This window comes from Panulirus ornatus, chromosome 14, assembly GCF_036320965.1.
Source record: "Panulirus ornatus isolate Po-2019 chromosome 14, ASM3632096v1, whole genome shotgun sequence".
In the NCBI taxonomy this organism is placed as follows: domain Eukaryota; kingdom Metazoa; phylum Arthropoda; class Malacostraca; order Decapoda; family Palinuridae; genus Panulirus; species Panulirus ornatus.
In genome coordinates, this window is record NC_092237.1 from 61,142,189 (window position 1) to 61,156,386 (window position 14,198).

Genomic DNA, 14,198 nt, shown 5'->3' on the forward strand with positions numbered 1-14,198 from the left:
TTTTTCCCCTTTCTTTCATCCTCTTAATTCACCCCCCCCCCCCCAGCATCATCACTCAGTGCGCTAATCTCTTCAGCCTCCCGCCGTCAACCATATCCGCCCCCATCTTCAGAAGTTAGGTACATTAATGTCATTCAGTCCGTCCAAACCCGGCAACAAAGCCACTATGTCAGAGCAGAAGAAGAACTGCGATCTTTTACTTCGCTGTCTCCGCCTCCCGGGAGTTCTCGCCACCTCATCCTCCAAGGACATCTCCTCTTTAACGTTTCTGTCCCAAACATTTCTAACCTAAGGGTATCCTAGAGACTGAAACTTGACTGTCTTGATGGATACCAAACACGAGAGCTTCAACGTCTTAAGAGGACTCGTATGCCGTGGACATCCACCGTCTCAAAAGACTTTAGTACTGAGTTTACCCGTTTCAGGGTCCTCACCGTCTCACTGGACCTTCGCTGGAGGAGTCTGACTGTCTCTATTGCCCATATCGATAGGAGTCTCACCGTCTCTATGGCCCTTATCGATAAGAGTCTGACCGTCTCTATGGCTCTATCGATGGAAGTCTGACCGTCTTAAAGAATCTTAGCACCAGGAACTTCATCGTCTCAGAAGACCTTAGCAACAAGAGTTTCATCGACTCCAAAACTTCAAACCAGAAACGGCGTCCGAAAATCGTGATTTCCTCTCTTCAAGATCCAAGCCGACCTTGTCTCTGCAGTTCTTGCTAACCAGTGACTCCCTACAATCTGGACGAAAACCTCATACTACATACTGTGATATATATATATATATATATATATATATATATATATATATATATATATATATATATATATATATATATATATTTTTTTTTTTTTTTTTTTTTTTTTATACTTTGTCGCTGTCTCCCGCGTTTGCGAGGTAGCGCAAGGAAACAGACGAAAGAAATGGCCCAACCCCCCCCCCCATACACATGTACATATACACGTCCACACACGCAAATATACATACCTACACAGCTTTCCATGGTTTACCCCAGACGCTTCACATGCCTTGCTTCAATCCACTGACAGCACGTCAACCCCTGTATACCACATGACTCCAATTCACTCTATTTCTTGCCCTCCTTTCACCCTCCTGCATGTTCAGGCCCCGATCACACAAAATCTTTTTCACTCCATCTTTCCACCTCCAATTTGGTCTCCCTCTTCTCCTCGTTCCCTCCACCTCCGACACATATATCCTCTTGGTCAATCTCTCCTCACTCATTCTCTCCATGTGCCCAAACCATTTCAAAACACCCTCTTCTGCTCTCTCAACCACGCTCTTTTTATTTCCACACATCTCTCTTACCCTTACGTTACTTACTCGATCAAACCACCTCACACCACACATTGTCCTCAAACATCTCATTTCCAGCACATCCATCCTCCTGCGCACATCTCTATCCATAGCCCACGCCTCGCAACCATACAACATTGTTGGAACCACTATTCCCTCAAACATACCCATTTTTGCTTTCCGAGATAATGTTCTCGACTTCCACACATTTTTCAAGGCTCCCAAAATTTTCGCCCCCTCCCCCACCCTATGATCCACTTCCGCTTCCATGGTTCCATCCGCTGACAGATCCACTCCCAGATATCTAAAACACTTCACTTCCTCCAGTTTTTCCCCATTCAAACTCACCTCCCAATTGACTTGACCCTCACCCCTACTGTACCTAATAACCTTGCTCTTATTCACATTTACTCTCAACTTTCTTCTTCCACACACTTTACCAAACTCAGTCACCAGCTTCTGCAGTTTCTCACATGAATCAGCCACCAGCGCTGTATCATCAGCGAACAACAACTGACTCACTTCCCAAGCTCTCTCATCCCCAACAGACTTCATACTTGCCCCTCTTTCCAGGACTCTTGCATTTACCTCCCTTACAACCCCATCCATAAATAAATTAAACAACCATGGAGACATCACACACCCCTGCCGCAAACCTACATTCACTGAGAACCAATCACTTTCCTCTCTTCCTACACGTACACATGCCTTACATCCTCGATAAAAACTTTTCACTGCTTCTAACAACTTGCCTCCCACACCATATATTCTTAATACCTTCCACAGAGCATCTCTATCAACTCTATCATATGCCTTCTCCAGATCCATAAATGCTACATACAAATCCATTTGCTTTTCTAAGTATTTCTCACATACATTCTTCAAAGCAAACACCTGATCCACACATCCTCTACCACTTCTGAAACCACACTGTTCTTCCCCAATCTGATGCTCTGTACATGCCTTCACCCTCTCAATCAATACCCTCCCATATAATTTACCAGGAATACTCAACAAACTTATACCTCTGTAATTTGAGCACTCACTCTTATCCCCTTTGCCTTTGTACAATGGCACTATGCACGCATTCCGCCAATCCTCAGGCACCTCACCATGAGTCATACATACATTAAATAACCTTACCAACCAGTCAACAATACAGTCACCCCCTTTTTTAATAAATTCCACTGCAATACCATCCATGGCATGAGAAGAGTGGGAGGTGGGCTGTTTAGAAAGGGTAGTGAGTGGTGGGATGAAGAAGTAAGAGTATTAGTGAAAGAGAAGAGAGAGGCATTTGGACGATTTTTGCAGGGAAAAAATGCAATTGAGTGGGAGAAGTATAAAAGAAAGAGACAGGAGGTCAAGAGAAAGGTGCAAGAGGTGAAAAAAAGGGCAAATGAGAGTTGGGGTGAGAGACTATCAGTAAATCTTAGGGAGAATAAAAAGATGTTCTGGAAGGAGGTAAATAGGGTGCGTAAGACAAGGGAGCAAATGGGAACTTCAGTGAAGGGCGTAAATGGGGAGGTGATAACAAGTAGCGGTGATGTGAGAAGGAGATGGAATGAGTATTTTGAAGGTTTGTTGAATGTGTCTGATGACAGAGTGGCAGATATAGGGTGTTTTGGTCGAGGTGGTGTGCAAAGTGAGAGGGTTAGGGAAAATGATTTGGTAAACAGAGAAGAGGTAGTAAAAGCTTTGCGGAAGATATATATATATATATATATATATATATATATATATATATATATATATATATGTGTGTGTGTGTGTGTGTGTGTGTGTGTGTGTGTGTGTGTGTGTGTGTGTGTGTGTGTGTATGTATGTTATCAGAGAGAGAGAGAGAGAGAGAGAGAGAGAGAGAGAGAGAGAGAGAGAGAGAGAGAGAGAGAGAGAGAGAGAGAGAGAGAGAGGAGCAAATCATTAAGCCTCATCACATTGGAACGTCGATGTCTTGAGGGGTTCCTCCAGCCTCCCTACAGCGTTGTAAACCTGTCTTATTAAATTTCATTAGCGGGCTGCTTAACGCCTGACGACTCAGTGTACGTGGTGAAACACTACCCCTTCCTTGCTGGGTTATTGGTGAGGGAGGGAGTGCGCGACGGAGGAGTAAGAGACGGAAACGCTGGAGAGGAAATAAAAAGGAGAGAAAATATGAAGGAGAGAATGAGGGACACAAGAAAGAAGATAGGTGTAGGAGAAAAGCGAAATTGGATACGGGAAGTAGCAAGAAAATGGAGTATGTAGAAAAACAGGGAAAACAAGGGGAAAGAAATGAAAGCAAAGAGAAAAAGGACAGATGGAAAAGATAAAGAACAAAAATAAGAGGGCCCAGAAACTAGGAGAAAGAAGAAGAGATTACAAGAAGGGATAGAACAGAAAATAAGAATGGAAAGATAGGGAAGAGGTAAGGCAAATACAAGGAAATCGAAGAAAGAATAACGAAAAGCTGAGAAAAAAGAAAAAAGAAAAGTGGGACTCTTAAAAGAGAAAAGAATGAAGGAAAAAGCTATTGTTTGATGAAGAGTTTCATTACGAATATTTATGAGGGAAATGTCTCACAGTTAACGACTCATTCTAAACAATGTCGTGATTTTCAGATATGATTTGACGGATCAAATGAGAAACAAACATAAAAATCACGGTCACTAGAGGCTGGAATGAGGCCCGTCAACACTGGTTCTCCGACACTGGTGGCAACCATGAGGTTCTCCAACATTAGTAGCTGCCGTGAGGTTCTCCAACAGTGGTGGCAACCAAGAGGTTCTCCAACACTGGTGGCAACCGTGAGGAGTTGAATAATTAATTATTCCTCAACGACAGACACAGAGACCATAAGCCCCTTCGATCTCTCTGTTTAACAGCCATGACTTAACTCCAACTTTCATTGAAAACGAATTCAATTATGCCTTTAAGTGAAACACTCCTGTTGGGTCTTTGTGTAAAATTATGTATACGAGAGGACCCTTCACGCGCTCCTCCTACGCGACAAGTATGTACAGTTCCCTGACGTCTCCCCTTGAACGCCATTTTCTATGAATACAACGGTCTCCCGGAGGAAAAATGTAAACAGTTTGAGGGAACCTGTCCATTACGACCACGCAGGGTCTGTGGGGACGACACCAGGACACCACGACCACGCAGGGTCTGTGGGGACGACACCAGGACACCACGACCACGCAGGGTCTGTGGGGACGACACCAGGATACCATTCAACGAAGCAAGTCTCTAAATTTATCAGTAAATATATCAAAAAGGTTGTCGTGATGCTGACAAAAGTATTCCAGCTAAAATAAACTATCAACTATGCCTTTTCGTTTACGAAAGTGTTTTCGTTTACGTTTGTGGGTGGCAATTTTGTTAAAAATACAAGGTTTCGCTCTCTCATATTTTAGGGGGAAACTTCCTCGCAACGTTTAATGAACTACTTATATATATATATATATATATATATATATATATATATATATATATATATATATATATATATATATATATATATATATATATATATATATAATTTGGGGCTCTGCAGTGATCAAGAAGCCGGCCTCATCCACCGAACGGATCCACAAACACAAAATCATATTCCTTTCACCAAACTTGACATGTTGCCCAAAGCCAACCAGGATGCATCCACAGGTGGGTTACCAGATTCTCTCAAAGAGTCTTTGTGACGGTGAAACTGATGTATGGTGTACTGGTTTGTGTCATTCGACGTGACACGAGAAATAATCTCAATAAATGGGGTATGTAAGGTGACGATAGCCTAGGGTTGTCATCTGCTGGTCTGCGAGGTTCGGACGTGTGCTGCGGGATCCAGGCGTTGACACGAGTTGTGGATGCAGGTGACGTTGTAAGGGCTTGTGGTGTGTGGTATTGGGGAGGTGATTTGGGCTAAACAGGTGGTGTGGTGTTGCTGTCGCCCCTCCCTCGCTTACTTTACCAATTAAAAAGAGTGAGGCAAAATTCTCCACGGAGCGAACGTAGCCTTTCCTTCGCCCACACACACTCCGGGTATTGTACCTTCAGCAGACAATGCAAGTATTCTCCTGCTCCCATTAGGCCTTCGCTCCCTGACTTAAACGTAGAATTTCTCAAGCACGGCCATTGAATGCATCTCATTTCTATTTACTGTTTTCCTGCTAATCCTCCCTCGAGAGCACCTTAAGACGGAGAGTCCAACAATACGGCCTTTTTCTGGTACGGTATTTTTAAATAACGTAAATATTCAGTACGTATTCTCTCCTGTGTCTAGTGGCTGAACCTTTAACTGGGACAATGACTGTCAGCCTCGGTACAGCATCCAGTGACGTATCCACTTCAGCCGGATTATGAGCAGAGAAAATGAACGAATGCAGAAGAAAGACACAAGGGAATAAAAGATTCCCCAGTAAGAATTCATTTAGAAGGTTGACTTCAGCGTGGCTTTAGGCTGTGATAAGAGGCCAGTTTACTCGAAGGAACTCTCCTCCACACCTGCTATGAAGAACATGTATTTTTTTTTCATTGCTCTATACGGAATGGAATTATAGTTTCCTCTTACCTCTATGACACTGAATGTCGTTCCTGTTTCGATGGCCTGTTTTCCACCATACATCCCTACCTCCGAAGAGACGCTGCTTATCCGACTATCGCCAGGTCTTTCACGATCCTCAGGGCTTTCACGAACCTGCCATAAATTCTTACAATGGCCAGGTATTGGACCGAGCCCTCGACGCCCGGGGGATATTAATCCAACAACAAATTACAGGTCTCCAACGATCAGCCGAGAAGACCCACAAAGACTAGGAAATGCACAAGGCTGATTAGTATTCTGAGGGAAGAGAACGAGTATGACTACAGTACTATAACTATCTATGTATCTGTCACTATATATATATATATATATATATATATATATATATATATATATATATATATATATATATATATATATACACATATGCTTTCATCAAGAGCCATGGTCGTTGATTTCACAACAGGCAATCTTCAAACAATCAAGACCTCCTGGTGTATAAGTGTCCATCAGGTGACCACCTACAATACTTCACGAGGGAAGAAATTTACAGCCTAGGTTTCTGGGCGCGCCACACCTGCCCTAGCCAGCCGTGTTAACGGGTAAACACGTACGTAAGGAGTGTGCCAGTTACCCCTGTATGTGACTGAATCCATTTTCTTCTCTCTCTCTCTCTCTCTCTCTCTCTCTCTCTCTCTCTCTCTCTCTCTCTCTCTCTCTCTCTCGGGTTCTAACTCTCAAAGAGGAGGTAGCCTCTTTGTTCTTAGTGTTCTTATAATTATTACTATTATAGCAAATATTTCACGGGCATCAAGATGACTCTCAGCAAGGCAGAAGAGAAACTGCAATTCCTTTAAGGTAAGCGAAGTCCTGTTTACGGATCTTTTTTCCCTGGCTCGACTCAGCTACCGTAGATGGGACGAGACCAAGAATGCAAAACGGTTATGGTGACCTTCCAAAGACAAGCGGTTACCTACCCTGACTGAGGGATGGCTGAAGATCACGTCAGAATGGGACGAAGGCCAAGATGCTTTTTGCAGACGATGGCTGACTTGCACAGTGTACACCACCAACTCACGTTTTCCTTCCCTCTCTTGTGCTCTCTTTCTCGCTACCCCCTATATTCCCTCCCCCTACCCACCTTCTGTTATCCCTTGTGGGCAATTCACTCTGGGTGTGGGGTGTGTATGGGGTGGAGAAGGGGCAGTTCTGAGGGGAGTGTTCTATAGGTATGACGGTGGTAGCAGCGTGTGAGCAGTTCTCTTGGGGGATGTCTGCTGAAGCTAGTCAGTGCGGGGTTCTCTGGGGACTGAAAGAAATTCTTCGATGAAGTGTATGGGGAAATCCTCTGGGGTAGCCTGTGGGTGAACCCCCATAGTTACTTTGAAGGAAATCACGTGCTACAGTTCTCTGGGTATGACCTACAAACAGTTTTCTAATAAGACACTGTAGATATTCTCTTGAGGCAGTCGAAGGGTGCCTGCAGACAGTCTCTATGGGGGTTAGGCATTAAGACTCTCTCTGGGGTGTTTGAAGGGAGACCTCAGACGGTAGGTGATCTAGGGAGAGTTATCTGAGGGAAGAGAGAGGCAAGTTGCTATTGCGTTCAGTCTCCCTTGATAGCTCAGTGTCTGGCGTTCTCAGAGGCTAATTCATGGATGACTTTCTTAAAGTAGTGTCGGGTAAGCCAGCGAGACATCACAGGTAATCTAATTGAAAGCTTTCAAAGGCGTATGTCTTCAGAGGCTTGGCTACTTTGAGGATGTCTGAGGGAGCATCTGTATGGTGTTGGTCTATGTGCACAGACTTTTTTGAAGTAGCAATCATTCGACCAAACACATATTTGAAACTCATCTCGTGTATCTCTTTTGGAATATAGCCAGCTGCAAATTTCCATCCTAACACATTTCACCAACAACCACACCGTCTAAACATTTTCTCTCACAATTTGTGCGCCAACTTAAGAATTGAAAAAAAAAAAATCCATCATCTGATGCGAATTCATGGTCATAAGCCCTTCTTCCCCAACATACACACGCACACACACAAAAAAAAGGAAAGAAAACTCCAAGTTTACTTTATCTGATGAAACATGAAGAACCACATTCTCTACTTAGGGCATCATGAGGCAACTGATGAAAGCATGACCATATTTCACAGGAGACTTAAAAACTGATTATGGGAGAGGACACGTCTCTCTCTCTCTCTCTCTCTCTCTCTCTCTCTCTCTCTCTCTCTCTCTCTCTCTACTAAACCCGATCTTCGATTGCGTTCTTCCCAGGCCCTTTCTACCTGGCGACAGACAGACAGACTGCTCCGAAGCCCACAACCATCGGGTGTGGTCATCTTGGCACGCAGCCCTACTGAAAAGCCTCCCTGATCGCTACCCCCAAATATATCTCACTCGGCTCATCATTTCCTGACGGTTTTAAAATCCTACTTCCAATTTCAATGATAATCCGGCCCCCCAAGGTCTTATCCTGATGGCCTGCGGGCGTCACACTTCCGCTGATACGACAGACTTTAGGGTCCGTCACCAAGATTCCACTATTGATAACTTACAAGTTCAGGTCTCACAGAATTGCCTTGGCCGTCAGAGAGATTCATCAAGATTTATCATCAATGATTAGAAGACATGGTCTTGAAATGAGTCACGGACAGATGAGCAGTGAGGCAAGTACAATGAGCCACCAGGAAAGGATTCTAATTCCAAGAGCACTTAGTGGCACAGGAACCACTGGGGTGAGGACTGGACTCATCGAAGTGATTTCGAGAAGACCACGACTACCATACCCATACATACCCCGTCCATCACTGTCGCTATTCTAATCTACCTTACATCCCCCATATTCCAATTAATCTTATTCTCTTCATCTTGTTTTCTCCCTTTTCCGTTATCATATATCTTCGTTTTCATGTCTATCTCCATATTTTCTCTTACTTTCATTTTTCAACATAATCATCGACACTTTTTTTTTCTTAGCATCTGTTGTCCAATATTTCTTTCCACGAACCTCTTTCACTCCATGTATACACTCCCTTTCTCAATGCTCACATCTCTCTTTTTTCATTTTCCTTTGCCCCTCCGTTATCACCCATTAATATCCTTCCCTTGGACACCAGCTGCCCTACAACCTCCCTTCCCACCCAATAACCTGAGCACCAGTAATGAGCCTTACCTTCAATGACTTCATAGTGTGGCCTGGATCTGAAGGGTAAACTTGACGATTCCTTTAGACTAATATCCAGACTCACCTTTCTGAAGATAATGCTTCAGTTCCTGTTCTCGAGAACTGGATTCTTCCCTACTTCCGCCATATACTACGCCATGTATTATTTGGTTAGCCACTGCGTCATGTGATCACTGTGTGGCCGTTGGACAATTCAAGGGCGAGCCATTGTGATGTTTGTTTCTTTCCACGCGACGCTAAGTCCTTGGAACTCTCTATGTTCTCATATTCTATTTCCCAAAGTTTCTCAAAAACTATAGAAATATTCTTCTCCTCTTTCCTCATACCTATATTTCTAAGGCTTAGCCTCAGCGAGGGCTTCGGTTCAACATTGCAGCCTCTGACATAAAAAGGTGATGATTCATTTCCCAGGGTCGACCGACCGGACTCCTGAGGATGCGCCCAAGAGTCGACGGAACACAAACGCAGTGAGATTGTGTCTGGTCTTTGAATTATCTTGAAAACATTCTGGTGTTCAAGATTGTTCGACTGGTGGTTATACCTTGACGATGACGGCCTCAATGATCCAGGTAGTTGACGGGCCAAAAGCCCAACCAACCAACCAACCAGCTAACTAGAGCCATCGCAAGACATCCCTTCAGTTCCCTGCCTCAGACCACGAAAGAATCTCGTTTTCTGAGGTTACCTGCACAGGTGATCATCGGGGCTCGTGTTAGCTGCCAGGAGAGTTATCTGCACAGTTATGTTCACATATCACACACAACCACACTCACTGACAACCATCATGAACATTATATGATCATGGATTGACCGTCATTCCAGTGTTTGCCTAAAACTGTTTAAAAAAAAAATCCCCTCCCCCTCCCAATATCTATATAGTATATATATATTTTCCCTGTATATTTTCAACCTTTAGCTGCAGTTAATTCAATAAACCGTTGATCATTTGATTACTGCACTGGAAAAAAAAAAACATGCACACACATGAATGGCTGCATCAGTAACAGCCCAAACAGTCCACATGGACATTTCAGCATAGAACCACTGGTACAATATACATCCAATAATAATGACTTGAAGTGAACAAAGTCGGCACTTACCGTTCCTGGGCTGCAGGATCTTCCACGCTGCCAAGAGCTTCGCCGCCTCAACCCCACCTGACCTACCCTGCTCATGCGGCAGTTGTAATCACCACAATGACAACTCATACAGTATGCATCAGGACACATGACATACACCACCGGAACTCACAGTCGCCAGCAATTATTAATTAGCAGCAGTCAGCACACAGAGAGGGTTGTTAAGACATGTACTTGCAATGGCATTCTGCACCTTCAGTCCTTAATTACGAAGGTTCTGAAGGACTGTCCAGGGAACAGAGGGGATCCATTCATGCACAAGGGACATACAACATATGCAAAATGAACTTTGAAAAAGCATTTATGCAGTACGGTCTCGAAATCTCGGCGGTTAGTGGTGGAGTAGGAAATTAAGATATAACTTTAGCACATTAGGAGTTAAGTGTGGGTAATACAGAGTTCTGGTTGAACAAGGCAGATTGATCTGACTATCACATTAAGAATCACAAAGCCTAATCTCTTACTAACTGTTAGAGAAAGGCTAGACGTAAGGTGAATTATTACAATAGAAAAACAAAAACAAAAGACAACCCAAAGAAGGAATGTTTAAATCTGGAAGGGAGGAATTAGAGAATGGATGGAGGACGGGGGGAATCCACACCAGACGGGGTTCGAGGCGTGTGGAAAGGGGGAAGAGTTACAAAGCTCGAGTGTTAGCCAACACACCACAGAAGCTCACTGGTTAGTACACTGTCAGGACGCATGAAGCAGGGACAACGCTGGCAACACGAGGTTCCAACTGAATGAATCAAAATACCAAATCCCCCAAAATAGTAAAACCCCGAAATATAAAATTCATGAGTTACAATAACAAGAGAAGGGGGAAGAGAATATCACATGAACCTCTCGGTCGTCAAGAACATGGATCATAAGTGGCTTCACCTTTGCTCGAATCACGCTCCGGAACAAGAGGCTTCTCGCTAGACTTCTCCCTTGAACTCTGCTTCTCCAACTTAACCGGTCTTTCGAAGGTTTCCGGTCGAGAAGAAGAGGAAGAAGAAGTCTTGCTCGGTTTGTCTGCTCGGTTCTTGGAGGAGGACAGGGAACCGAATCCCAGAATCTGTTCTATCTCGGTCAGGAGTGTCGACTCGTCCAAACCAAGTTCCTGTAAAGCTGTTGGAAGGAACGGACAGCTCGAATATAAACAGAAAGAAAACGGGGCAAAGGCTGGGGCAGTAACAGCTCAGATGGAGACGTGAATGAAAGCTATTAACACGAGACTCTGCCAAGCTAAACGAAATTAAGGAAGCTAAATGAAGGCGCTAAGCCAACAGAACAAACACATTGTTACGTATATATCTAGACACAGACTAACATGTACTGACGTTAGCGACTTAAGTTCTAAAAAAAATTACACACATATATATATATATATATATATATATATATATATATATATATATATATATATATATATATATATATATATATATATATATATATATATATATATATATATACAAAAATAGTCTAGTAAGCCACTGGATTACTGTAAATAAATTCTGTACAACAAAATGTGTTTATAAATCACAGCATCTTACAAACTATAAACAATAAATGAGGACTACGAGGTAAGAAAGTGAGTGAACAAGCAAGCTAGCAGCAAAAATAAAGAAATAAACACAGGGAGAAATAACAGAGAATAAGATGATGCTACACACACACAACACAGCAACAGTATTATAAACACAAAGGCAGGTTTCTCAGGTTGTTTGTTACTACACACATATATACACAAGCAGGAGAAAAACGAAATATGTTACTTATTAAACCATTGCATAGGTTATACACTTCCGCAGATATTTACAAAAAAAAATGGAAATCCTCCGAAGGGGCAACATCTGCTGGAGAAAGCGACAAGCCACACAGGAACTCCTGGTGTGTAGTGCCGGAGGCCCCACCACACAACACCGCTGGAGGGACGTCGACATCGCCCAAGAAACCCCGAGGCATCGAACTATACGGCAGCGCGGGTAACTTTTTCCATTCTGGCTTTTCTATTTTCTTATTCATTAAAGTGTGGAGTTTTGTCGCGTCGTCGTCCTTTCCTGCCCTGCGGTCATGCGAGGCATCGCCTGCTCTCCGTGTGGCTGGCTGGGGGGGACAGGCCAGGGCTCCGACCCAGCCAGTTATGACGGAAGATTGTACAACTTCGGCTGGCCATCTCCACCCCTTAACTTTTTGGGTCGTACAGTTCCTGGTAAAAATAATTTCGTCCTTCCTCCGAGGATAAATATATATATATATATATATATATATATATATATATATATATATATATATATATATATATGAAGTGTTACCGGACTTCGCCTGCACGAGGTTACACCACAACTGGAAAGCCACCTTTGCAAAGGCCGTATCGTGGGAATAAAATGTCATCAAAGAACTTCTTACTCCAAAGGAGTTCACGTTTCCCTGCTACTAGAAGGAGCGCAGCCTTGGGCTGCGAGAGCCTCTAGAAAGAGGTCCTAAAGTAACTACAAATAATTGATTGAATACATAAGTAATATATATATATATATATATATATATATATATATATATATATATATATATATATATATATATATATATATATATATATATATATATATATATATATAATAGTGTTAAAACACCCCACGAAAAAATAATTAATTAAATTCCTTCCAGACCTGTGAGTACCAATTAAACTTTCAGCCTGCGTAAGAGCAGCTCGGCTGCTGAGACCCGCCTTGGAAGGAAGAATTATTTGTCTTTTTCGTCTTTAATCCGTGAAGACGGGCGGACCCTCGTAATCCCGGAGTGGCAAGTTTACAGCCGTTCTTCCTCCTTCTCCTCACAGACGTCCGTAATAACCACAACGCTAATAAAGGCCTGAGTGGAGGAGGAGAGGAGGAGCAAAGTGGCAGGCAATACACCATATGTTACAGCCAAGGACCCACAGTAAATATTCGGCTCTCGAGGGGACTCTGGGGGGCGGCCACTGTTATTAAACTCTGTGCTCTTACTCTTTCAGAGGAAGTTTCTACCGGAATAATTGTCAATTCTACGCATCGAGGACACACCCAGCAACGAGGCTCAGAATATCTAAGAGGAGGTTTTACGACGTGACTGAACCTCGGTCGTTCGCTGGTTAAAAGAACAGCTGCAGCCTACCACTGTTCTTACCCACCACCATAATTCAACAGCCTACCTAAAAACGAGGCTCTTGATGCGTTTAAATGACACGGGTACACAATTTCTAACGACCCCAGTCGACGAAAATATCTCAAGACCTTACGCTCACGTTTTTCAGAAGCTAAACACCCTCTCAGCGTCTCTATTGTGAAAGCATTATAGTGCTTCGTTTCACACCCTTCGCCAAGGGCTTCCGAAATAAGGATACCAGAGGTACTCGTGAGAAGTTGTGTGTGTGTGTGTGTGTGTGTGTGTGTGTGTGTGTATCTCGTTAGGTGCAGGCTGTGGCCTACAGTGGTTCTTGCGACTCCCACACAGCAACATTTCCGTCTTGTAACCTTTCTCCCGAGCGTCTGCATCCCTTGAGGTTCCCTAATATACCAGATATTCAAGGTGGATTTTACTACTCCTGTCTTGCTCATGTAACTGGTTAAGTGCCCGTTACTGTCGGGGAGATGAAGCGATTAGTCACATCTTTAGGCTCGTAAAGATTTGCTGTAGAGATCTGAATGTTACCTCCGTTACTGGGACTCTATACGGCGGGCGGAAAAACATGTTTTCTCCCATTTGATCCAGTGACAATCGTTTCAGAGAGCTAATATATGGCAGAACTTCAGCTGGCAACACCTACATACAACGCGTCTGCGAAGGGAAGACAAAACAGTGGAGCTCCCAGGCACGTCTAGACGACTAGGAAAAGAGAGTTTCATTTTAAACACATACACTGAAGTCTCAGCCAACACGTCTGGTGTATATATGAACCCAAACTTCATGAAAGATGACCACAATTGTAAAAAATGGTACTATTACAAATTCACTGTTGATGTACGGTACCTCTGACGGAGACTTTCAACACACAAGTCTTTA

General features: G+C 43.3%; 1 protein-coding gene across 24 annotated transcripts in view; it reads right to left on the bottom strand.

The window, feature by feature from the left end:
* Positions 1–14,198, bottom strand: part of LOC139753492 (uncharacterized) — a 609,003-nt gene that overhangs the window by 215,042 nt on the left and 379,763 nt on the right. For 20 of the 24 annotated variants that reach the window (XR_011713724.1, XM_071670098.1, XM_071670099.1 and 17 more), the window contains one exon: positions 11,052–11,282. The exons of the other annotated variants lie outside the window; for them this stretch is intronic. Coding sequence is in view for 19 of the 20 variants with exons in the window: in XM_071670098.1 (XP_071526199.1) it covers positions 11,052–11,282 (231 nt within the window). In the remaining variant the exon portion in view is untranslated. The remainder of the gene's footprint in view (positions 1–11,051; positions 11,283–14,198) is intronic. 24 annotated transcript variants of the gene reach the window in all.